Consider the following 27,890-nt stretch of genomic DNA (forward strand, 5'->3'; position numbering starts at 1 on the left):
TTTTTCACCTATCATTAAAATTCATTTTTCGAGTCTTAAAGATCTCATATGTGCTATTAATTATTGTGTTAATTTAGCATTGTTTGATATGTATCGTGCTGTTTGGTGTACATTGGCCAAATTGAAAAAGCGCTGAAATTTGAAACATTGGCCAAATTTTCAATTTGTACATTGGCCAAATTGAAAAAGCGCTGAAAATGAATAAAACAAAGCCTTAAAGAATATTTTACTTCTAAATTAAACATTATGCACTAGTTTAGGGTTATAAAGTATTTTAAGCGAGAGGCGTGGTCAATAAAATGTTACAGAACTTTTATCTCAAGAATAGTGGCATGAACTTTAAATTATAGAGGTAACAAATAATTTATACCTTTGCTTGTCTTAAAAATTCTCTTTTTTTAATTGTTTTTAATAACAAAATAAAATATATTTACTAAACTAACCCTCACCACTATATGTTTCCATAAAAGTATAATTCAAGAATAACAATAGTTTTTATTGCATTATTCAGATTTTTCATGATAGGGGAAGGAAATTTCATTAGTGGAAGGAGCCAAACGATTTTGTAAGGGAAAGAATGCAACATGATGTGATGTGTAAAATAGTAATGAAACGTAAAGGTATTAAAATTTTGAAAGCATTTGGAAGAGCGATATTGAAAATTAATATCATTAAAGTAGACAAGAAAAATTATTAATGATGTGAAAGTGTTCAAAAGAACCCAGTTGATTAAATGAAGAAGCTTTATGGATAATTTTTGAAGATCTCACATTAAAATGTAATTAAGTGACCGCCGTACTTAGCTAAAAAAAAACTTTTTTCCTTTCGAAATTTCATTCATATTTCCTGACGAGAAATTTCAGAGTTTTATCAATTTCGCCAATATACACCAAACAGCACGATACATACATGGACCTTATATGAAATAGACTAACCCAGTGGGCGGAGCGTGCATCGCCCACATGTTGGCAAGAAAGCGTAGGGACGAGCTGGCTTACTTTAACCACGAAAGCCTATGGCGTTTGTATCACATAACTGTTTTTAATTATTAAATGTGTTACGTTGTATAAGTGATGAGATTATGAAAGTCACAGATTTTCCAAATAAGATTTAATATATCTCATAAAAGCACTTTTTATTGCACTTTACGCATTTTTTTCAAGCGTAATTCTTGTATAAATTTCTTTACTTTAGTAAAATGGTAAAAATTCTAAAGGCAAAACTTATGAACTTATTTTTGTGTACAAATAAAATAAAATTAAATAATACTGATAGCATATGATGCTTTGAGACAAATAAGGTAAAATTAAACAAGATCTGATAATTTTCTTTGATTTTATGAGCATTTTCAGGTAGTAGTTTTTAAAATTATTATAACATAACAAGCCGAACATTTATTTGATTATATGATCATTAATTATTAACTTTACAAGATGATTATTTATTTTAGTAATTCATAAAATTCGGAGCATAAACTATTTTGAGTGAAATGAGGGAAATAAAAGGTAAACTCTGGAAGCACTCAGCAATATAATTTTATATTACACCCAAAGGAGCGTTTTTGTAACGTTTTGCGTGTTACCTTTATTTATTAAACATCATGTTCTTCGCAAGTAAACCACATAAAATTCAATTCCAGAACAATAGCACAAAATATTTGAAAATGACATATCTTTAGAATTTCCGCGTTGGAGATAAAAACGTTATTTTCTGTACAGGGTTGCCATTGCTCGCTTTGAACTCGTTGAGTTTGTTAATCAAAACTTCGTTAAAGTTACAAAATATGAAATGGATTAAAAGAAATTCGAAATTAGGCCTTCCAGGTGCCCATGTTCGGGTGCAAGTTTACGTTATTCAAAATTTTATGGTTCTAAATTCTGTTGTGTTTTTCAGAGTGCGAGAAAAACATACATGCATTCATGCAGATTCTTCATTATTTAATTTCTTTAAATATAATACAGGGCGATAATATTTGGTGGCAACAGTTTGCAAAGTCAAACGGACATTTATAGTGAAACAAAGCAAAATGCCGTTTTGAAACTAATAGCTTTTCTGAGCTGTCGCCTCTTTGGGCTAATAAAATAAATTAACAATAAATAAGAAAACTTATGCAGAACTAGACATAAATTAAAAAAAATAATCACTATAAAATACTAGCACAATTAATTATTACAGTCAAATATGATTTTTAACATAATAAATGCATAAAAATTATTAAAGTGTTAAAAGTGTTAATCACTATGATGTATTATGAAATATTATTGAAATAAAACTTCTTTGTAGAATATTATGCTTTAATATTCAGATATAATTTTAAAAAAGCAGTACAAATAAGAATTTTAAGCAAAAACTTTCAAAAATCCCTTTTTTCAATTTTAGTATTTTTTACTTATTTACACCAATAAAAGCATAAAAATTGTAAGAGAAAATTGTTCGTTTGAATTTTTCTATTAGTTCATATTTAAAATATTATTTTTTTAAAGAAGGAGATACAAATTTCCTTACAGCATAGGAAAAGCTACAAAAATATCCAGACCTGAAAGCATGCAACAGCTTTATAATTATTTAGAACATCAATTATGCTTGATAAACATGCTAAATTTTTAAAAATCAATCTCAGTTTCAAAAATAAAAATATCTAAAAATTCTAATTTGTGAAATGAGGTGCTATCACCAGCTTTTTCTTGAAAATTATATGCGCTGCATACTCCTCCGGATGTGAGCAAGGTGACAGCCGGCAATACGCCAAGGCAAGGGAGAAAACCCATTTGGGTTGGTCTATTTCTTATAAGGCCCATGGAAACATATCAAACAATGCTAAATTAACACAATAAATTAAAATTATATATGAGATCTTTAAGAATTAAAAAATGAATTTTACTGATAGTGAAAAAATAACTTAAATATTGAACTTATGGAGAAGTCGAGAAATTTTGTAATTGATAGTATGTTTGAATAATTATTGGGTACGTGTCAGCTAAACGTTACTGTCAGCTTTGTGTCCTGTGGACTAAATGTGTTGACAGTTAAGTGTCCTGTAGCTAAATGTCTTGACGGCTAACTCTCTGTGTCTGCAAAATGTCCTGTCGGCTAACTGTCCATGTCGGCTAAATGTCCTGTCGGCTAAATATCTTGTCGGCTAACTGTCCGTGTCGGCTAAATGACCTGTCGGTTAAGTGTCCGTGTCAGCTAAATGTCCTGTCGGCTAACTGGTGTCAGTTAAGTGTCCTGTCGGCTAAGTGTCCGCGACCAGGCAACAGGCATCTGTCAATGGTTTGAGGTATACAAACTGTCTAGTATTTTTCAAATTTTGAGTGCTCTTTTTTGTATTAAGTTAGGTTATTTAAATACACCAAAGCACACGCGGGCTGGCTAATGGGAGGGATGCCTTCATAGAGGACTTTCTGAGGAAAACAGGCTTGTATTCACATTACAAAAGGGAGAATTCATGAATTTCTGAGGAAAACAGGCTTGTATTCACATTACAAAAGGAAGAATCATGCAGACACTCTTCACTTGGAATCAAAGGTCGAAATTCCAGCATTCAGTGATCTTAACCACACAGCTACTAGTGGGAACAGGTAGCCTTTTTAGAGGTAGTTTTTAGGAAAGTTTCATTGTATTTGTATTCATTCATTGCGTTTGTATTGTATTCATTCATTATCCCTGTATCGCTCGTGGCAAAGGAATCGCCTTATCAAGTCAGTCAAGGGGCTCGCCTAGGTAGCATAAAATTTTGGCCAAAACTTAAGTTATCACTATGTCATGTTATAAGGTATTTCTCCCACCTTCTTGGCATCTTCATACTTCTTGGCAAGCCTTTGTGGTGTCGAGGTCTGCACGCTCAGCGTGTAATTGAGAGGTCCACGGTTTGATTCCCGACGAAGGCATTGCTAATTTTTCATCTTTCCTGCTTCCAAAAAATACCTAATGTCTCTACAACGTAAGCACCAAAGACATGGAGAAAGCATGTAAAGAACCCTTTTAATAGTCGGCATCAACTCATGAATACAGAAGTTAATAGCTTTGGCTTTAAATCAAACATAATGGATGAACTAAAACTAATAAAATTAAGTGCAGCCTAACGGCTTCAAAGTACACTGCCCTCTAAAAATTAAGGAACAACATGTGTTTTTGTGTCTGATTTGAGAATGAAGCAACATAGAAACCAGAAATTTAGAGCAGTGTTTCTCAACTGGATTTACTCCAAGTACCTGTAAAATATTTCGGTACATTCTTGCAGACCGGTAAGTTTAATAATTTGACCCATTGGCACAATTTTTTCACATAAATAAATCATGAAGACAAAAATAACTGTCAAATATTTCTTGCGGTGGTTGAGAAACACTGATTTAGAGGACATGTTCACTAAACAGTTCTTTAAAGAATGTGAAATAAAATGTTTCTAAAGTTCAACACAAACATGAATTACAACAAAAAAATTGCGCTCTTGACAGAGAAATCTAGTCTTGGAGAAACAGTTTTTTGAGGAAAAATGGGGTGGTAACATTATAAAAATGGGTTCTAATAAGGAATGTGTCCACCCCTAGCTGCAATACATTGGCGGCAGTGACGTTCCATGCTGTCAATTAAGTTGTCGGTCAGTGAAATGGGAAGCAATGAGCAGACACGGAGTAATCCTTGTTCAAGTTCAAGCTCATCTAATGACCTTGGTGGGGGACTTTCAGCAGCAACCTGCCAAGGTAGCTCCAAAGATACTGTATTGGATTCAGGTATGGGGATTGACCTGGCCCTCTTCATACTGTGACTATCAAGATATTCTTCAGTAACCCAAGCTCGGTGCCGTCGCGCGTTGTCGCTCATCACAAGAAATTCGAGACCAAAAGCAGCGGCATATGGGCGGACATACTGATCAAAGATCTCACCTCGATATCTCACATCAGTCAAAGTTCCTCCGCGGAACACACGATGGTCAGTGTGACCACCGATAGAGATCCCAGCTCAAACCATTATTCCACGACCTCTGTAACTATGTCTTTCCACAATGTGGGATTGGTTGTATCTGGTGCGTTATTCCCTCCAAATCAGCCAACGACGTTAATAACTCTCTAATGTGAACCTGGACCCGTCTGTGAAGAGAACAGACGCCCATTGTTTTCTGGTCAGGGGAGACGTGTTCTATTGCCCAACATAAATGAGCACCTCTGTGTCCTCAGATCAAGAGGACACAAAAAGTTGGTCGTCTTGCATATAGACCTGTATTGTGCAGGTGTCTGCGCACTGTAATAGCTGAGATTCTAGTTTCTGTTGCCTCTAAATGATCTGCCATGAGCTGAGGCACAGTAATGTTACTCCTCCTTTGGGCCGAAAGAGCCAAATAACAGAATCCTGGGATTCAAACTGATTCTACAGTCGGTGCACCCCACTACGAGAGACATCTAGCAGCATCAGCTTGTGACAACCCCATTTTCATCCATCCAATTGCCCGCCGCTTCAATGAATTGGGCAAATGACTTCTCCTGAACATTAATAAGACTCTCTTTATTGTCAATGAAATTGCTAACAAGTGAAGATCAACACTTGTGAACAAAACTTAAAACGTTTTGCATTTTTCTCCAACTCTTATGTAAGTATTCATTTCTATATAATAAAAATGGTAGTTATTGTTTTTGAGTATATTTTCTTAAATTTCGTTCCTATCATGCATATAAACTGCGGATTTAAATGTTACTGACATTTTTGTAATGGTCAGCTTTGGAAAACATGCTGTTGCTTAAATTTTGGAGGGCTGTGTATAACTCCAACTCTTATGTAAGTATTCATTTCTATACAATAAAAGTGGTAGTTCAATACACTTTACAATAAAGTATAAAGTTTCATTCTTCTAAAATTAAGAAACTTCTTGGGTGCTGGAATCAAAATATTGCAATGGCATGCAACTACCTGCTTTCTGGTTTCAAACCAAAGTTGCCACCTTTCTAGTTTTAACCAAAAGACTCAAATTTTTAGTTTTTAACCCAAATCTTCAGGTTGAATAGTAATTTTTATCTCCTGCCACCCTATGTACATGGGTAATGTAGGTAATGTTTTCAGTCCAAAAAATTTATACTGAATAAGCACGAATTATGGTGGCCATAACACGTTTTTACAATTTAAAAAAATGTTATTCGAGTGCTACAATTTTTTCTTCCATGATAACTCTTATATATTAGACTTATTCACTAGTTTTACCTCCTTCCAACTTAGGTAAGGGTTTCGTTTATTTGATTATGGCAAAGCATGCTACAGCAATCTGTCTAAGGGGAGAAATACTTTCGTGGAAGACATTCTGAGGGAAATTGGCTTGTATCCACACTATGCACGGAAAAAGCCATGAAAATGCTCATGCTCCTGAAATTGAATCCAAGTCAAACTACTAGTGATGAGCAATTTAACTGTTTGGTGGGCACACAGGTAAGGTAGGTAATGTTGTCAAAAAATTTGATAGTAAAGTTTTTAGTGAATAAGCATACATTAGGGTCCCCACAACACATTTTTACAATGAATGTCTATGTGTAATGGAGGACGATATTTTGTCAATTGTAATTCTTGCAGCATCCATGCAGCCACTCAACACTTGGCAATTTGAAAGACTCTGGAATCTTGAATCTAGTGCATAGGAGCTCTATGCTAGTGGTGGGAATTCTGTTCTAATAAAACAAACCCAGGCTCTACTCTTTAAGGTCCACATGGTCTCTAGCACCATGCTTCTGATTTCGGCCCATAGATGTCGGCATGAGCAATGCCTCTGCTTAAAACACAGTAAGTGTCACATTCTCCAAGCCATAAATCAACTACAGCAGTTCCTGAGGTAGTGACATGGGAGCAGAATTCTCCACCACTAGTGCAAAAGAGCTTTCGGACTTCGTATTGTATTTACTATTTATATAAATTAATAAAATTATTTAATATGAAAGACATTAATAATTTATTTTTATTGTAGATTAAATATTTCTTTTTATTAAATACTGTTTTTTCAGAAACAATGTCTCTGCACTCTTTAAAAAATTAAAAGAGTGAGAATTTTATATTTGATTATCTCCAAGATAACATTCAGTGAGATGTGACATCACAGAAAAACAATGTGCGAGTTCATTCACTACAATCAATCAATAAAAATTAGATGATAAAATTTTGTTCATATCTCAGTGTCCCTTACATGAGAAAAGAAAAATCATAGAGCATGAATAATTTCCATTTCAAATTTTTTATTGTGCTTTATTTATACAAATAACAGTAATTCGTTTTCCACACTTATGCACTTTATGTCGTAAGATAATGTAGTTAGCAATTTAAAAGTTCTCATCAAAGTTTTTACTCTATTGATCCTTACAAAAAAGAAAATTTATTTTTAAATGTTGTCTATGACAAACCTTCTCTTAGGAAGGTATGAAATGCAAGATCTGCTTTTATATATAACTAACAATGAATATTAACACTGAGAACAAATATAGAATCATCTTCCACCATGTTACATTAAATCTCACACATTTAAAAGATAAATTATGTAGGGAATTATATTCAGAATATTTACAGGTACGAATTTTAAAATAGTCAATTAATGATAGTGGGATAAGTCAATTAACATGCAAATAATTCACAATACACTGTTACAGTAACAAAAGATATTTCTTAAAATGTTATTATTTTTCACATAAGCTAACTTCTGAAATGAAAATGTAAAAAACATCACAACATTCCAAATTTATTTGCGCTTTGACAATACAAACACATTACAGGCAAAAATACTGGCATCTCTCATTCACAGATCTACGAATTCCACTTTTTATATTCTACACCATCAGGAGGCTTAACTTCCACTTTTTTATTACCGACTTCATTCCAGCTGGTGCTAAGAACTGTACCACCGGATTCAAACTGGGAAGGAGAAAAAAAAAAAAATAATATTATCATTTAATACACATATACACATTTTATTTTTTAAAAAGCAATTGAAAGAGAAACTATACCTAACTTCTCATCTTAATGCATGTAACACTAAACTTCTATACATGAACTGTTTTTTCAATGTGTTTAAAGTGTAATAAAAACCATCGAGGGATATAGTAACTTCTCTTGATATGGAAAGGAAGTCCATTCTTTTGGACATCTTGTATAGTTCAATATAATCTGGTAACGTAATATATCTTCTGATCATGTAATGAAAGTAAATACATATATGCTTTTTGCATTTATTTATGTGCTGTGTTGCCTTTTGGGTGGCTTAGTATGGTAATATTATCAGTTTCTTTAATTTTGATCAAGGTTCACAAGCAGAGGGTTACCTATTACGAGAATATTCATAATTTTATGCTCCTATCTTGAATATTTGAAAATTAAATCTTCGTATTGTAACTGTTTCACTTTAAACAGTTTCAGGTATTAAATTGTAATTTGAATACAATTATACAGATTTTTTGGGAGGGGGGAGCAAGCTCTTTTCTGAAGGGTTAGATTGTTAGAATTTCTCATTAAATGAGAAAACCTCAATAATTATAAGTCTTTTAGCTATAATTTTCTTTAAAGTTCTTGAAACCATTTTCATATGCCTTTTTCTCATCTTTTACAATACAAAATCTTAATTAATTTTTAAAGGATCAAGAACTTAGAGAAGATACCAATAACCACCAGTTCCATCATTAAATATGAATAAACTTCAGGAGTTATAATATTTAACAACCAAAAGGCATTAAACATAGTTCTAAATACAAAATTCTACATAGTGCAATCCACAGCATTTTTAAGGCTGAATTTTTCAATGAATTCCAATTATGCTTCAAAATGATAACTACTGGCAATGTTTACCACAAATCTTGATTTACTTCCATTAAAATAATATTTGTTTTTGGAAAATAATTTGAATTACATTTTACACAGCTGATACTCATTTTTATAAATTTAAAAACTGAACAGAGAAAAGCAACAAAGTTATTGCTGCATAATGAAACTTTGCAATGTTTCCAAACAGAAAGGGCAATTTCAATCAATTTCAATTCAACTATTCAATTAGTATAGTTATCTGCAAAATAAAATTCTACATTTAAATGAATGTAACTGCCCTTGAAGAGTTAAAAAGTCGTTTGATACCAATGAATAACTTATAAAAACATGTAGTTCTCAAACAGGAGTTTCATTAATGAATGAAATGAAAGTTGGTTATATTATCATTTATAAAGATAATATGTTTTTTAATTACTTTTATTACATTTTTATTGCAAACAAAAGTGTCACTGTGCATTTGTAGATTTTAGTCTGAAGTCACACTTTAAAGTCGACCATTTAAAGATAAAATTAAGAAAATTAATGACAAAACCAAAGAGGATTCTAACAGCTAACCTCTATAAAGCAGCCCAGAACCTAAATATGCCAACACATTAATAGCACTAGAAGTAATGTATATAGAAGGCTAAACTACAAAATAAGTTATTTTATTCATATGTTGATGTTTTTATTAAAGTCCTACAATTAATGCACACACTTTGAATATTAATGCTAAAAACATTTAACACTGCTATCTTTGGTATTCAGTTTGTCATAAAATAACATAAAATTAGAAAACTTAATCCTTATATGCCAATAAGACAAGAGTATAGACCTGCTTGTAAAACAGTCAACTACAGTAGACTATTTTACAAACTTGTATTGGGCTCGAAAACTGCAAGATCAAAAGTTTCCAAACAGAAAGGGCATTAACTATTCAATTAGTATAGTTATCTGCAAAATAAAATTCTACATTTAAATGAATGTAACTGCCCCTGAAGAGTTAAAAAGTCATTTGATACCAATGAATAACTTATAAAAACACGTAGTTCTCAAACAGGAGTTTCATTAATGAATGAAATGAAAGTTGGTTATATTATCATTTATAAAGATAATAGGTTTTTAAATTACTTTTATTACATTTTTAAGGACCTCAAAATTGTTCAAGCTGTTTAAGGACCTTAAATTTATCCCATCTGTAGTTTGAAATCCTCATATGTTTAAATTCAAATAATTTTCGAGAAAATGTTTTATTTTAAAATATGCTTTTATACAATTATAATTTTGCACATTAATAACATTACTGATATGCAGTGTGATTTTCAGTTACTTTAGATTTTGAAATATGTAAATACATACACATTATGAACTGAAATTTTAACACATATAGCATTTTCCTGCTTTTCTTAATTGTTCTAGTGACATATTCTGATTTATAAATTAGAACTCTTATTTAACTTGCAGGCAGCTCTTTTGACACATTTCATACCACCCTTCTTTAAGTCCCCCTTCTTCTTAAAAGGCACAATACATGTCAGTATTTTCGGCATGCAACTTAGGGTTTCTGTTACAAAAAAGCACCTATCTTTGATAAGCTAAATTTAAACACTTTAGCAGAGGAATTCTCCAAGATAATTCTCTTTAGGCAAAAGCTTAAATGCTAGACATATTTTATATCTTTAAAAAGGTATATTTTTTTCCTGCTTCTTAAAAAGCACAAATTAATTGCCAAAACATGGCAAAGTGTTCAGCATGTGACTTAGGGTCCCTGTTACAAAAAAGCACCTTCTTTGATAAGCTACATGTTCTAATTTAATGGGCTACAATTTCACTAAACATTTTTGTAGAAAAATCCTCCAAGATCAGAGATTCTAAAATAACAACAAAATTTTGGTGGGAAGACTTTAATAAAGTGTTACTCCTTATGCAACACAGAAATAAAGATTTGGACAAACAACACATTTCCCACTCATGCTTAAGAAAATAAGAAATGGATAAATTAAAATAAAATCACAAATGGCAATGAAGCATTTATGCCTACGGCAGTTAAAAGAAACTCAGCAACTTAAAAGCTAGCCTATTTATATATAATTTTGAAGTTTCTCTACCTTATAAAAAGATTTTTTTGACACAATTTCAGAAGCGTTCCTTTTCTCTAACAAATACACTCTGTGACAAAACAATATATGCACCCAGAAAAAATCAAGCCACAATCACGAAACTGGGCAGGAATGTAGTCAGGTAAGAGATTGATGATGATTTAAGATTTCGAATGATTTAAATTTTAATGCCAATAAGACAAGAGTAAGCGTGCTATGTGCATATGGGATTCATAGCTGGGAGAGTTTAAAAGTACGATTGCTTGTGCCACAGGGATATTCAAATGAATCTGTCGACTTGCATGGATGGTACCGAGATTACAGATCTTCTGATATAAGCAGAAGCAGTACGGACGGTTGTCGGACTAAGAAATGGCATATAGTAGGCCTCAGAGAAGCAGGTTGGTCAAACAGGCATTAGCTGCTACCTCGGTTGAAGCCATATGGTAGTTGCTTGGTGTGGGTGACACTGAATCACAGAAGGGATAGTCTATTGTAATGGAGGGTCCCCAAAACACAAATGAGCATGACAATCATGCAATCATAAGAGCAGCCATTTTCGCACTAATAACGTCACTAGCATCAATTTGACGCCATTTACCACCTTCCAAGCATCCAGTGGTATAAAGGAAAACCATTTGGAGATGATTCGCTGATGCTAGTCAGTATATGCTGCCTTTTTCAGTAGACACAATATCCATTACGATGTCTACCCACATCACAGGCAGTGTAAATTGGATTTTTGCCGAACTCAGGCAAGCTGTGACCAAATGGAGGCATATCATCTTCAGCCATTGAATCCCAATTCAGTCTCAGTGCTGATGACCAATGCACACGTGTGTGGAGGCAGCCAGGCCAGTGGTCTGATCCAGCATTTGCTGTTGAGCAGCATACAGAGATCATACAGTGGGGAGCAATTTGGTGGGACACATGATCACTTGGTAGTCATCAAGGCACCATGACGGCTTGCAGTTACAACATTTTAATGCCAGTTGTACTGTCTTTGCTATCAAGTCGCCAATTGCCATTTATTAGCAAGACAACGCTCGTCCACATACTGCATGACTCTTCCAACAGTGTCTTTAAGGATATGATGTATCATGGCCTGCCAGGTCACCAGACATGTTGCCAACAGAGCACATTTGGGACATACTTGGGAGGCAAATGAAGCCGTCCCAGAATACTAGTGAATTAACTGCTCAGTTGCCAAGATTATGGCATGATCTTCTACAGGAGGTCATAGGTGACTTACTTGATTTGATGCCACGCTTTGTTTCGGCTTGTACAGCTGCCAGACGTAGCTACCTATTGATTTGTAACCTTTTTTATACAATAATTTCCTAATAAAAGGATCTTTTGTTCTGAATTTGTAATCATTTGTTTATGCCTTCATACACTATATAAATGTTAAGTTTCGTGATAGTAGTTCGTTTGATTCTGGATACATATATTTTTTTTATGACAGAGTGTATATTAAATCTTAATAAAGTGTAGTTCAATATGCTACAAAAACTAAATATTTTTATCTAAAATTAAAAAAAAAAAAAAAAAAAAAATAAAGTACTATGATCAGTGTCTTTTTTTTAAAAATTAAATACTGTACTTTCAGAAGACATAATGTCCTCAGCATCATTTTATTTTCACTTACAAATGATTTATTCATTGCCTTTCTTGTTTCATCAGTTCCATCAGCATATATTTTTTGAAATAGCTGGTTGAGAGCTGCTTCTCCTTCTAACTTTTCATTTGCTTCTTCCTTTCTGATTTCATCAGCAATTTTATCCCAATCCTTTTTCTGAGGTTTTGAAGAAGGATATAATTTGACCACCTCTTCTACATAAAAACAAGAAAACTTGCATAAGTTAAGTAAAGGCAAACAATATTTAAATATTATTTAAAAAAAAAAAAAAAAAAAAAAAAACATAATCCATGTTACAAGTAACATACGACTGACTATTCAAAACACACTGTACCTGTTTTTAAGTTAGATTCATTTTTGATGCTACTATCTTCTAATTTTTCCCATTTTATACCTTCTACTTTTTTCAGTCGAATTTCAATCTGTGGGTGGAAAATTTAGATTATATACCTTTTCAATGTTATAAAATGTGATATTATAAATGCAGATTTTCAAAATTATAAAATGCAAATATTTCACATAGCAAATTTAAAATTCTGAAATTTCTTTTCTTTTAATTGAAATTATAATGACTATTAAAATAAGTCATTCCTAATCATAATTCGTACTATTAATTTTTTTTTAAAACGTTAACCATTACAACAAGAGCTAGTTTTGTTATCTATAAACTAGCTCTCGTTAAAGATATTTATAAAAATACTCTCCCTGATTAAAAAATACTGGAAAAAAAAAAAAGACAACAGAAACAGAACAGTCTACAGTAATGACAGACACCACAATCAAAGCAATATTTCAACTAAGAAAATCAGATCAATGTAAACAATGTTAAGATTTCAAAATAATGCATCATTAATGCAATCCATTTCAAAATAAGGTTTTCTCATAGGATGCTATTACTACACATGCTATCATGAGAATCTCCCACTTCGAAGATAAATTCATAAAATATCACAAACGATTTTTATCCCAATCCTTTTTCTGAGGTTTTGAAGAAGGATATAATTTGACCACCTCTTCTACATAAAAACAAGAAAACTTGCATAAGTTAAGTAAAGTTTAAAAATTGAATTTTAAAAATGCCTAAAATGGCAGAAATGCTAACAATTTATTAATCATAAATATATAATTATATACTTTATATATGCACACAGTCTGATGATTAGTTTTCTACCCATATCTTCCAGCATAACTGTCTGTTCTTTTTTTTTTTTGAGGGTGGTCCATATCTCAAAATATTACCTAAATTGGTTTTTCTTCTTTCTAATAATCTACTAGCCTAGCCATTAAACAGATTTGCATCTTTATTCTTTTCAGCTAGAAAAGGTACCCTGTAAAATACACTGGATTTTTCTTTCCACTTCATCAAATGATTCTTGATGTTTATGATGTATGCAGCCCCATCTATGTTCTTCTAAACATCAGAAACTTTCTTCTGGGATTTTGCATATTCCTCCTCATGAAAGGTTAGCAGCTCTTCCATATCCAAAGCCTTTACTGTGAAAATAATCTCCTCTACTACATCATTATAATTTGCTGGTAGTGGCATGCTATCAATGAACTAAGCTGTGCAACACCACCAAGGCTTAGTAACAACTACTGCATACGCTATTACAGGTTAGGCTAGTTTCCTAACATTTTATGCATTAACACTTTCAACAGTATTTTTATCTTACATTCAAAAGTATTACAAGAAACTCCTTTTACCTCTTTTGAAATGGCATGTCACTTGAGTATCGTACTTTTTTGTGAAATGGAAGAACTCAAATTGTATCAATTCTATGCCAGATAAGACTAGATCTCTTTCACCTGTTCGCACAGCTGCCATTGACACAATGTTAACTACTAGCTCTACATCATAACATATTTTCTCGTGGTTCTCATATGTGAAATCAATTTAAATTTTAGAATTCCATTTTAATTCCACTTCATGAAGGAATTTGAAAATATATTGATGCAGTAATCCAGAGTTTAAGCTATAGAGAAGGAGGCAGTATGAAAATTAGTCTTCATGCAAGATATCATTACACAGCATATGCAAGCAAATTTTGAAAATGTTCTATGACTATGCGGCCATCAGTTTGCCAGTGTCACAACCTCTGATCTTGTCCGCATATCTAATATGATCTTTTGAGTAATATTTGATGTAATAACATGATAACTTTTGGGTATTAACATGATCTTTTGGGTAATGATAAAAAGTAGATTTACTCCATACATTATCACTAGTACAATTATACAATATTATAATATTCAGTATTCCAAGATGGAATATTATATAATTTCAAAATGATTAATGATATGCAAAATAAGACATAAGCCTTTTTTGTTAGCCTTGTACTCCTCTTTTAGGATATAATATTAATTAATTATAGTACAATCCCTTGATTCCCCTCTTTATCTGACTTTCTTAAATTTATCACAAGCAAATTAACCACATAAATCATTACTATACTCCTAAGCACTATAATGGTCTTCAAATTACATCACTAGTCTTCGTACTCAAAATACAACAAATCTTTTTGTCAAAATCAAATTGTGAGAACCACCTGTCTAAGATGACCACTTCTGAAAGTAACCAATATTTTCAAGAGCACACAAACAAACATTAGTACTGAATATCACCTCTCTAAGATGACCACAAGTAGTGTCTGTCTATGAAACCATAACTTTTCTTCATACTTAGTCCTCTTTGGTAATACCCACAGCATGCCACAGTTTACTGGTTCATGTTAGATGTAAAAAAAGCGAACTCTTCTGTGCATAATAAATTATTATTCTTTAAGCCATTTCAGACTATGCTTTTGAAAACAACCTGATGGCTCCCACAATATTGAATTTTACCTTTTAGAAACTTCCATTATATCAGATAGAAACAGGCAGATATCAAAGCCCATTTATAAAGCAGTCTTGTATAGTTTCTTGAAGTCAGAAATCACCTGATGGTTAATTAGCTAAAGAAGACAATTTGGATAAGAAGGTACATACTGGATCTTTAGATCCAACTTACACTTGCAGTTCTTTAAAATTTGCTTAAACTCCAGTTCCTTCTTCAAGTCTTTTAGACAGTAGGAAATATTATCAACCAATAAGAGTGTTCAACAATTCAATAACCCACCTCCTGTTCAGGTGACAATTTTCTAGATGGTATCAAATTTTAAGACTTCATGTAATATTAGGAAATACGTTCATTTGCTCACTCTCTTGCTTTGTCTCAGACGATAAACAACATTCCTGTATTTATATATTGCCTATAAAAAATTTAACTCTACCTTTAATGGACCTCATATGTGAGATGACATTAGTGTGTGTTTGTAATGTGGGATATTAATGACCGATGTATGCATTTCTTGAACAGGATATTCAGGTACATACATATTAGTGCAACTGCTTTGGAAGAAGTCGTTAAAAATTCTCAGATTGTGCCATATTCTGGCAACCACCTGCATAAAAATTTCTTCAGTTTTAACAAGCAATATTATTATTTTTGTATGAGTTCTTTTCATTGCATTCCAATAGTTTACATACACAAATTGTGATATTTATCTTAAATTCAATAAATATGGGTTCATGGGATTTGTTTGCAATGGAAGAAAATGTAAATTTCTGCAGGAATACAGTATTTTTGTGTAAAACTGCTTTGATTTATTATTATAGCAATGACTATGAAATTTCCACTAGAGCCAAGGGGGGGGGGGAACCTAGTGCAATTAGGCCTATTGGTTTGTTTTTGAGATACATATTTATTTAAAACACAAAATAAGTAAGCAATAAATTATTTTTTGAAATTGCAAGTCATGATATGTATATATTTTTTCCCCTGTAAAAAATTACTTTACTGTGCCAAGAAGGTTGTGTTAATATATCAGTATTGCAGTTCACTTTACAACATTTTTGTTATGTGAAGCACCATTATAACAAGTTAATTACACTTATGTTACATATATTTAAATAAATTTTCAATAAGAAATCCTTGTTTAAATGTTTTTTTTTTAATCAACAATCTAAACAATTTCCTTTTTTCAATTTTCTCAATTTACTTCACATATTTTAGTCTCATTCTTTTTTATAATTAATAAATTCATGAAAAAGTTAAATACCATTGGCAACATGATAATACTTTAATGCAAAATTAACTTATCAGCAATTTCCTGAAGAGCAAAGTATTTAAAAAGCATATTCATAATGCAAATGATAAAACCCAAGAGGAATCTCAGGAAATGTGAATGATTCTGAAGCAGCACTGACAGAATAAATAAATGCTAATCACAATACACAAACTTAATGGAACACAGAACTGGGAATTGCCTTCAATGTTTTAAGATTTAAAACAGCCTTACTTACAGAGTATTAAATTTTTCTTAAAAAAATTTACATGTTTCTTCTAATTTCCTGCTATGTACCAAATTTCATTTTCAAAATATTTTCTAAGCTTATCACACTAATCTAAGCTAATCACATAAATTGTCAAACCTTGAAACTGCATGGTATACAAAATTACGTTGATAAGCTACGCCTTGTCTGCAACCAAAATTTTACTATGCATCACTGTAACTAGGAAATGAGAAGCAGAACATCTATTACAGAGATAAATATGATAGAAGTCCAGCTGGTCTCCATTCCCTATATAATACAATTTTAAAGCTGCATTACTTGCTGCTTGTCTGTGCCACTATATCTCAGAGACTAGTGAAGGGGGGGGGGAATGTATCTTTCAACGGTTGCCCTTTTACACTTTCGTTGAGCTTACACTCCACCAGTCTGCCCTTGCACGCACTCCTAATAACCCCCTTTTTTTGTTTTTGCTTTATAATTAAGCATCATTTCTCCACACTTAATGCCACATACATTTCAACAATAAAATCACAAAATTTTTAAAAGCTACATAGTAACATACGTTTAGAATTCCAAGTGCAGTGTTAAGTGTTGGCATACATTTAAATATTTTTTTCATTCTTTTCTCAGTTTTCATAGTAAGATGGCTTAAAAAAATTTTTTTTGGTCTTTTTATTAGTATATATTATTGCATTTTTATGTGTTGACTTTATTTATTAAATACCACGTTCTTCACACTTATGTGGCATAAAATTCAATTCAGTAGCAAAATCACAAAACATTAGCACATCTTTAGAATTCCTGAGTGTTAAAGGTTGCCATACATATTTTTATACTTGCTACATTATGTCTTTAAAAAGCAGCCACCTAAATAATTATTATAAAAAAGAAAAAGCATATAATGATTTTAAGTCCAGCTAGTTTAATATCACAAGAATACTTTAATACATCTCATGAGTTCAATGCATGTTTATTTAAATCAAACAAATTAAAAAGTTACAAAAATATTCTATCTTAAGAACTGTGTTTATTGCTCTTAAATTGCTTAGATTATTACTCAATAACTGTCTAGAATAAATTTGAAAGTATCTTAGGTTTTACTGAATGGCAACATGATGGCATGTGGAAAATAAATGTATTTTATTTTTGGCCGTGGCAACACACTGCAATATAAAATTTGAAATTAAGGCTTACAGGTATACATGTTCGATTAGACAACTAATGTCAAAATTTGATGGCTATAAGTGCTGCAGTTTTTTTTAGTGTCAGGAATATACATACATGAAGGCAGATTCTTCATTTTTTTTAATTTTCTTAAAAATAATACAGGACAATAACATTTGGTGGCAACAATTTAGAAAGTGATATACAGTTTACAGTGAACCAAAGCAAATACCAGATATTAAAAGCCCCTTCAGGCCTAATAAAGCACAACCAAAAGTTAATATATGAAAACTTTATCTCACATTTCAGAACAAAGAGTTCCTATGCTTTTAAAAACTGTTTCCGTAATCTACGTTTGGACGGCATAACTAGCTACTTGGATACTTTCAAATAATCCTATTTGGCTTCTACTCTTTTTCATCACTCGCAATTTTTCGGATCTTTTAAATTACTTCACATCAAAATGACTACATAAATGAATGCCTTCAAATATTTTATATGACATTTGATATATTATTTGTCTGTAGTCTGTTGTTGCTGATAATGTAACATTTAAAATATGAACTTTTGAAATCACTGGTTTTCAAGGGATACAATACCATTATACATCATCATTATAACAAACAAAACTTACTTTCACTAAATGGGAACACATTCACAGCTTAATACTTTATTGCATATAATATTCTATCTCAAATTTTTGCATTTAATATTCTATCTCAAATTTTTGCATTTAATATTCTATCTATTACTTTTAGTATTTTTACAGAATTCACATGGATGAATCAAAATATGAATTTTATTTTTCATTATCACTGATTAACCCTTCAAATGGCCAAGAGTTTCCCAAAACTGTCATGAGAAATGTCTTTTTTTGATTTTAATGCTACACTAGCCCTGGTACTTTATGTCTGGATATGTGTTCTTTTAATAAATTGCCATAATTTCATAGACATATTTCAAGATACATGTACAGATGGATTTTCTTAGACATCATAAAAATATTCTGAGCCATATATACATGTAAATAGAGAGAAAAACATAGCAGTATGTCAAAAACAAAAATTAAACCTGTCCTGCACTATAGCTGCTAGATTGAAAAAAATTAAACTTAAAGCAATCAAAATTAAAATTAAGATGGGAGTCAAAACAAGGAAACTCCACAACAATTACAAAATAAGAAAATAAATCTGTAATAAATTACTAAATTAATCAGCAATAGCTCTTTAAATTTCTTCTTTAGATTTTTATAAGTTCCCTCCTACCATCTGCAATGCTTCAAAATTTCTCTCGACTGCATCACTTCTAAATCAACCTATACACAAGACTTAATAATGCTGATCATTTAAGTAATTTGGAACTTGAACTCACAATTTTGAGAACTGAAACCTTTTTCTTGGTGAGCTACCATATTGGATAACTGCACACTTTTGCTTCTAGCTCTCTTCCCACTAAGATGATATTTTGCTCGCCGACGCTAAGACCTGTCGCTCAGCCTCTGCTAGCTATTGCCTATTGTTCTGAAAATATAATCTGTCTAAAACTGTGGGGTGCACAGTGAACCCACAATTATGATGTGCAATGAAAAAGGATATGCATCCCAAGAATTAATTATCAAGGAATAAAATTATATCTGAAATTTATGGCTATGTCTGTCTTTGAGTGTCATCTTTCTAACTAAGCAGTAAAGCCTCTCCAAGTTATTACAACGTAAAGAACTGTCGCTCATCCATTACAACTTACTCCATGTCATATTTTACATGCACACAAACACATATATACAGTACAAAGGCCTTTAATCCGGATGTCCATAATCTGGAATGATCTATCCGGACCTCAAAGCTACAAACTTTCAGCGCATGCACGTTTAATGTATAACAGACGGTATAAGTTAGGCTAAAATTATCTAATTAGCTATTTCAGTTAATGTTGCAGACTGCGTTGTTCCTTAATCTTCTAATTGGATCCGGCTTATTATTTTGCAGACTGTTACAGTAATTTTATAAAAAGTAAGCTTGAACTTTTGATTATGTCAAAAAGAGTTTCTAATTCTGGAGCTGCCAAAGGATCTACGAAGCGAAAGCATGTTTCGATGTCCATCAAACAAAAAGTGGAATTGCTGCAAAAAATTTATAAAGGCATGAAGAAAGTGACAGAGAGGTTAGTGAAAACGAAAAAATTTCGATTGACGAGTTAGGTGGTATTCTCGGCACAGCAATTACAGGACTTGAACAGTGGAACTTTGTAACTGAACAAGAAATTATGTCTGTTTATAGAGAAAGTATTATCACAAAAAACGAAGCAACTTAAACAACTTACATTGAAAGAAATGTTTAATAAAGTAAACAAATAAATATTAATTTTTTTTTGTAAATTTTGATACCCTTTAAGATCATAATTGCTCTTTATTTCATAAATTACGGTTTCATGTTTTTAATTTTATAATTTCTGCATGCCATCTTATCAGATTTAAATTGATGATCTATAATCTGGAAAAACCCCTAATCATGAATTGCCGAAGTCCTCACGAGTCCGGATTAAAGATTTTGTACTGTATATATATATATTTACTCATCAGCAGAGGGTTAAGGAAACTGCTTTATTTTCATAAGCATTTTTCATATGTTTGTTTCCCCAGATATATGAATCTAAAATAAACAATTATCTATACAAGTTTCACCACTACTTTCTTTCCATATTGGCAGTAGCTTAATGAAATTTTTCTTCACGTTTATATACACAGATACAAAATTTTTTAAAGAAGCTTTAAATAGAAGAGAAAGCATGTTTGCCAACCTATGACACTCAAAAATCAGGAGATTTTTGACGTTTAAGTTAATTAACGTTTAAGTCAACTGTGTACAACTGCGAAACGTACAGGAGTATTTCACCTTTCTCGCAGACATAACAAAAGATGATTATTTCTAAAACTATTTCCCAAAGGCACGTGTACTTACACAACTCAGGACAAGATGAACGAAATAACAAAAGATCCAAATAACAGCCTTGAGCTTGCTTTGTGCTCATTGGCTAATATATGCCAGATGACACGAAGTGGAGCTCGATGCCCATTGGAGAACGACGTTTCTGGATATGTATGCTCTCACTCACAAAGCAGAAACATATGATTCGCAAGGTTTTGTCTTAGGTATAATTTAGAGAAAATTCAATTGTTTCAGACGTCCAAAATAAATTTTTTTTGGGCTCATATAATGAAGTATTAAGCCAAATTCCATAAAAATCGTGAGAAATATTAAGAATAAGAAAAAGTCGGGAGAAATACATTGTAAATCGGGTTGGCGGGAGAGCAGTCGAAAATCGGGAGAGTTGGCAACTCTGAGAAAGCAATGCACCTTAATTTGGAAGTTATAGCAAAAGGACATAGAGATAAAAACAATTCCTTCATAAAATCCTCACAGTTTTCAAAGTTATTACTTTTTCGAGTTTTCAATAAAATTTCTGAAATTTTTTTTCAGATTTTTTTTTTTTTAAATTTAAATTATTTTCGAAGATTTCAGAAAGTTAATTTAAAGCCTGACCTATGCTTGAGTAGCTAAGTATTTGACCTTGCAAAGTATTTTTTAAAATTTAGATTCAGTACAGCCAAAAAAATTTTCATTTACATTACAACAATTTCCTCACTTTTATCCATAATTCTGACAAACAATGAAAGAGACCCAATTTATATGAAATTCACGCACCTAAATACCTAGTTTTATTTACTTATACATCAGAAGTCTACACATGGACTTTGATCCTCCTAGTAATTATTCTTCCCTTTCATAAGCATATGGTATGTAATGGTGCTTATAATAAATTAACCTAAATTAAAATTTTTACTTCTGAATGAAGTAAAGACAATTTTTTTATCTGCAACTTGTACTATAAACTTTTCTATCATATATATTTTTTTAAACAAAATTAATATTTTCATATTTAGCTAACATATATGATAAATTAAAGTAGTAACCAGATTTCTTACCATCATATATTGGTTTAGCTTTATCTCTTAAAAATTAAATTAACAATATTTCCTTCAAGATTAAGATTTCGTAACACCCCCTCCCAACTAATTCGGAAAAAGAAATCAGCGAAAATTAGATCAGTCAGTTTGCTAACTGTGAATAATGCCATCAAGAAAAGAGCACAACATGAATATACTTACCTGATGGCAAACCATCAGATAAATTTCATTGATCCTGCAAGCGGTGCCAACGCTCTGATGACAGAATGTGTAAGGGGTCATCTTAAACACAAAAATTGTATAGAATATGAGAGGAACAACATCTGCAATGGTGTCATATCATCAGCTGAAATGTGGTGGCCAATCTGTCAATAATGGGGACAAAATTCTAGCCAAGTTGAGACACATCAAGTAAAGTATTTGTCTGAATGAAAAATAAAGATGGATCTAATTATAGCAACAAAATTGAGATTATTGACAAATGTGAAACAAGGCTGCTTCAATCAACAGATGTCAAATAAGATCATTTGAACTGCTTTCTTAACGTATTTAAAGTACAATGATGACTATCGAGGGATATAATAGGTCCTCCTCAGGATCAGATCAGTGAATTCTTTTTATCATGCTGTTATTTTACTGTAATGATCTGGTAATGTAACAAAAGTAAATATTTATAATTTCTTTGTATTTATTATGTAATGCTGTTTTTGTATTATTTAGTACAATAATGATATTAGTTTTTCTGGTTTTGATTATGACAGGCCAGGAAGCAAGTAGCAGATCACCTATTGTTGAGAATATTAATGCTGTTGAAGGTATTCGTGGTTCATTTTTGTTTACTGTTACAACTTCGCTAAATCGAGATGAGCAGATGAATAAAACAGAATTAAAGTTCTTACCTTAATAAAGCGTAATCCAAGCTGCCGATGTAAGGAACACGATCATTATATTAGCAAACGCAAAATAACATATTTATTAGGTATTAGAAGAAAAAAAATAGCGATGATTACAAGCGTTGTTTACTGTCCATTGCATAACGCGAGAAGTGAGTCATACAAGGAGAGAATGTTTCTCCTTCTTTTTGGATCAAGTCCAATTTCAGTTAGCGGGGGTGAGGAGGAAATTAACGTCGGAGTGTACAGCTTCATCGCTGTCATTATGAATTGCTCCACAATCTCCCACTCGATGAGCTGTTTTGTCCGAAGTAAGGCTGATTCCTTTTAATTAAAATTCCAACTGTTGTCTGGGCAAAGGTTTCGTGAACATGTCTGCATACATCATTTTACTGTTGCAGTGTATTAATTTAACAATCCCTTGATTTTGTAGATGACATACGTAGTGATATTTCACATCGATGTGTTTGGTGTAACTGCTTCCTTTCTCTTTTCTGGAAAGATTTATGCATGATATATTGTCCTCGAATACGATGTTAGCTTCCTGTTGAGCGAAACCTAAATCTCCCATCAGTTGTCTAATCTATTGTAGCTCCTGCAATGTTAAGGCTAGAGCGATGTATTCGGCTTCGGTCGAAGATAGAGCAACACAATTTTGTTTCTTGCTTCCCCATGATACCGTACTGTTTCCTATTTGAAATATATATCCGGATGTGGATTTTCTGTCAGAGGTATCTCCTGCCCAATCAGCGTCACTGTAAGTTTTGATGATTGGTGCACCATTGGATTTTAGATGTAATTTGTACTTAATTGTAGCTCTCAGATATCGTATGATTTTAATGATACTGTTCCAGTCCGACGTTGATGGATTTTCTACTTTTCTGCTAAGTATTCCAACAGAATTTGCTATGTCAGGTCTTGATACTGTTGCTAAATATAAAAGTGCTCCCACTGCTTCCCTATACTTCCAATTATCGGGAAAAACGTCATCCTGGTTGTTTTGGTTCTTCGTAAAATTCGTAATCATGGGTGTATAAGCTCAGTTTCTTTGGTGACTTTCCGTCGAATTTTTCGATCATACTCTTAATCTTGTTAGCTTGATGAAGTTTAAAGCTTCCGTCTTTTTCTCTTTCAATTCCTAGATATGTAGACACTTCTCAAAGATTTTGAATGTTGAAATATTCTTTGAAATTCGTTCAACTTCTTGAATTGATTCACACTTGTCACTCGCGACTAATATGTCATCAACGTAAACGATTATGTAAGTTCTTGCGTTTTTCTCGATTAGTGTGAAGGAACAGGGATCAGCCTTTCTTTGAACGTATCCTTGTTTGCGCAGGATTTCAGCTATCTTGTGATTCCAGATTCTGGCTGCCTGTTTTAATCCGTAGATACTTTTATTCAGTTTACAGATTTTATTTGCTTCTGAAGCAGAGATGTAGCCTTCTGGTTGCTTCATATATGTATCTTCTTTCAGATCTCCATATAGAAAAGCTGTTTTTACATCGAAGTGATTTACGTGCATTTTCTTTTGAGCTGCTATTGCCAAAATAGTCCTTATTGTTGTATACTTTACGACTGGTGCGAATGTTTCGTCGTGGTCGTGCCCAAATTTCTGGCAATATCCTTTAGCTACTAAACGAGCCTTGTATCTGATAACATTTCCTGAAGCGTCGGATTTTGTTTTAAATGTCCATTTGTTTCCAATTGCTTTCTTTCCTTTTGGAAGATCGACTAGTTCCCATGTTTTGTTCCTCTTCAGTGCTTCCATTTCATCTTTTGTAGATTTTAGCCACAGTTCCTTTTCTTTGGTAGGAAAAGTTTACAGTTCTTCCCAGTCTTTAGGAACTTTGATTTCTTCATTCTTAGCCATGTATGAGAATCTGTTTGGTGCGATTCCTTTAGTCGTTCTGTGGGATCTTCTCGGTAATAGGGGAATTTCTTCTGTTTCAATTACTTCCTCTGTAATAGCATTTGGACGTGGTTCTGTCAATTTATTTTCTTTAAAAGGCCATTCTATTTCCTCATGCTGATCATTTAATTGACGAGGCATTTCTTCTTTTTTGTTTTCATCGAATATTACGCTTCTTCTGATCACGACGTTGTTTGCATGTGGCATGTAAATTCTGCATGTGTACGGTCACTATATCCGACAAGAACTCCTTTTTCTGCTCTTTCATCTAGTTTGCTTCTTTTCTGCTTTGGAACTCGACAATAAGCTATGCTGCCGAAAACTCTGATATGGCTTAGGTTTGGCTTCTTATTATTCCATAGTTCATATGGTGTTTTTTCAACTGATCTTGATGGTAGCCTGTTTTGTAGATAGGTGGCTGTCATTACAGCTTCACCCCAAAATTCTGAGTCCTGAATCAAGTAGCAGGCATTTTGTCATTTCCATTAAGTATCGATTTTTTCTTTCTGCTCTACCGCTCTGTTGCGGTGAATATGCTACGGAGGTTTGATGTTCGATTCCCTCTTCCTTTAGGTAGTCTTCAATGTTGTACCGATTGGTCCACAGATATCTGAATGTATCAAGTCTAGAACTGATTTTGCTCTATAGTTGTTTAGTTTGGGATACGGCAATTCAGTCATTTTGCTTCTGATACAGCATTCGCATTCTTTTTCCTTTTTGGCTTCTCCGTCAATTCTTATTCTGGTTGCCAGGTCATCATTCTTTAGCCTCTTGATTGCTTCATAATTTCTGTGTCCTAGCCTTCTATGCCAAAGATCTATACTATTTTCTCTTCTTTCTGCAGCTGCAATTTTGGCTGTTTTTCTTTGCGATTCAACTATGGTGTATAAATTTCCTTCTGCTTTAGCAATTCCTATGGTTTTATTTTTCTTCTTTATTCTGCAAATATCTTCTTCAAATTCAACTGCAAATCCTTTCTTTGTAATTTTTCATATGGATATCAATCCTCCTTCTAAGTCAGGAATGTACAGAACATCTACAAGTCTCACTTCTATTTCGTTATCTTCGTCGTCTGTACAGTATAAGTATCCTTCTCCTATACCTTCGGACTTCATCTGCGTGCCGTTAGCAATTGTTATCTGCTCAGTTTTGCTTCTATCCAATTTGGTGAAAAAGTTTATGTTATCGGTCATATGACAAGTAGCAACTGAGTCAACTGACCAGTTTGAGTTTTGAGATTTTCTTTCTCTGGTGACTTCGAATGTGTAATTCTCAGTCTTCTCATGATTCTTATTTTCGTTTTCATCTTCATGTGTATCCTCGTCTACAGCAATTTTCGTTTTCTGTTTATTTCCATAATTTCCTTTATTTGTTTGCTTTTCATTCTTGAAAAATGAGTTACTTTCGTTTTTACCTTTTTCTTTGTGGTTATTTAAGAACCTGCACTCTTTTTCTAAGTGTCCTATTTTTTTGCAATAATTGCATCTTCGTTGATTGAAATGCTTGAATTTTGTGCTAAAATTCGTTTTGAAGGCAGTCGTTTCTTCTGCTCGCGTGCCTTCTTTTCTTCTCAGGCATTCGTCGACGAGTTTCGTTTTTACATATTCCAGCGTTAGTTCTTCTTCTGGGCATGCTTCTAAAGCTGTAATGAGATTTTCGTAGCTCTTTGGTAAGTTGCTTAGCAAGAGCGCTGCAATGTGACTGTCCTTTATTTCTTCACTGATTCCTCGCAGTTCGTCTACGATTTCAAGCATTTTGTTGATGTGTTCTTCGAGTTTGTATTCATTTTCTGCTTTTAACGTATACAGCTTTCTCAGAAGGTAAAGTGTACTCGAAAGATTCTTTCTTTCATGTATTTTCTTTAATTCATTCCATATTTCTTTGGCTGTCGTTTTATTTCTTATGTGTACGATTTGGTTGTCATCTACGAGTAAACTAATGGTAGCTTCTGCTTGTTCATTTCGTTTTCTCCATTCGACGTTTATTTCTTTTGGTGTATCATCTGCTATTAAATCCCATAAATTTTCCTTTTTCAGGATCATTTCAAGTTTGTATTTCCATACTTGATAGTTGTTATTGTTTAGTTTCATGATCGAATATTTATTTTCGCAGCTAGTAGCCATTTCTGCTTCTGTATTTCGAATGCGCAGTACGCAACTATGCAGTTTTGTTTCGCTTTTGAAGACAGGCTTGGCTTTTCCTTTTTCGGATTATCCAGCGATAATTTATGGTAAAGTATCTTTTCTGTTTTTTTTTTTTTTTTTTTAAATTCTTAATGGCTTATCTCGATACATTTTATGCGTTTAGTTGAAGTAAACATATTTTCGGTCTCATAATCTTTTGTTGAAGGTATTCGTGGTTCATTTTTGTTTACTGTTACAACTTCGCTAAATCGAGACGAGCAGATGAATAAAACAGAATTAAAAGTTCTTACCTCACTGCACATGCTTGCGCCATTGCTGTGTGTGTTTTCTTGAGCTCTGATTTTCAGCTTTATTTTGCGATAATTAATGTGTGTAAACTATTTATTGTGTATAATTTTATTTGTGCAAGTGCTCTGCTTTATATTTGTGCAATTTGCTTCAAGTTAAAAGAAGTATTGTTAATATTATGGCTGTTGCAAGATTTCGGTATAGTTAAGCCTAGCTTAACGATTTGTTTACTTCTTTGAATAGTGCTACGAAGTAAAAGAATGCCAAGATGGACGAAGACGATGATGTGTTTTATAGTGCGCTTAAATGTTGCTATGATAAATTTGAAACGGCTATTGAGTCAAAGTGTAATATGAACCAGAATATTCGTGAAGAGGCAAGGCAAGGCATGCAATGTGCGAGTTAAAGTGTTTGATTACTAAGAATTTTGAACGTATTAAGTCGTTGGGTTACCGTGAAGCTTGTAGGGAAAGTCTTAAAGACATTTTCGTAAAACCAACGTATGCTAGTGCTGTGCTGCCATCTCTGGAGAATGCAAAACAAAATTCTTTAAGTTGTGGTCTTGTCATTTCTTCGGAAATTCGTTCGTCAGAGGATATTAAGAAGATTCTTAAATTACAAATTAATCCTGTAGAGAAAAAAGTGGGTATTCTCAATCTAAAAAATATTGGAAATGGCAAGGTATTGATAGAATG

At 32.6% G+C, this 27,890-nt stretch overlaps 1 protein-coding gene across 1 annotated transcript in view; it reads right to left on the minus strand.

Annotated features, from left to right (window-relative positions):
- Window positions 1-7,188: 7,188 nt before the first annotated feature.
- The window catches only part of Sgt1 (suppressor of G2 allele of skp1), a 67,755-nt gene continuing 47,053 nt past the window's right edge, over window positions 7,189-27,890 (minus strand). Inside the window, exons 4-6 of the mRNA XM_035362641.2 lie at window positions 12,833-12,920; window positions 12,508-12,692; window positions 7,189-7,878 (exon numbers count right to left, since the gene is read on the minus strand). Of these exons, the coding sequence (XP_035218532.1) occupies window positions 7,771-7,878; window positions 12,508-12,692; window positions 12,833-12,920 (381 nt within the window). The 3' untranslated portion in view covers window positions 7,189-7,770. The remainder of the gene's footprint in view (window positions 7,879-12,507; window positions 12,693-12,832; window positions 12,921-27,890) is intronic.

This window comes from Stegodyphus dumicola, chromosome 6 (assembly GCF_044657685.1).
Source record: "Stegodyphus dumicola isolate Sdum_Otavi_A_Nest chromosome 6, ASM4465768v1".
NCBI lineage: Eukaryota > Metazoa > Arthropoda > Arachnida > Araneae > Eresidae > Stegodyphus > Stegodyphus dumicola.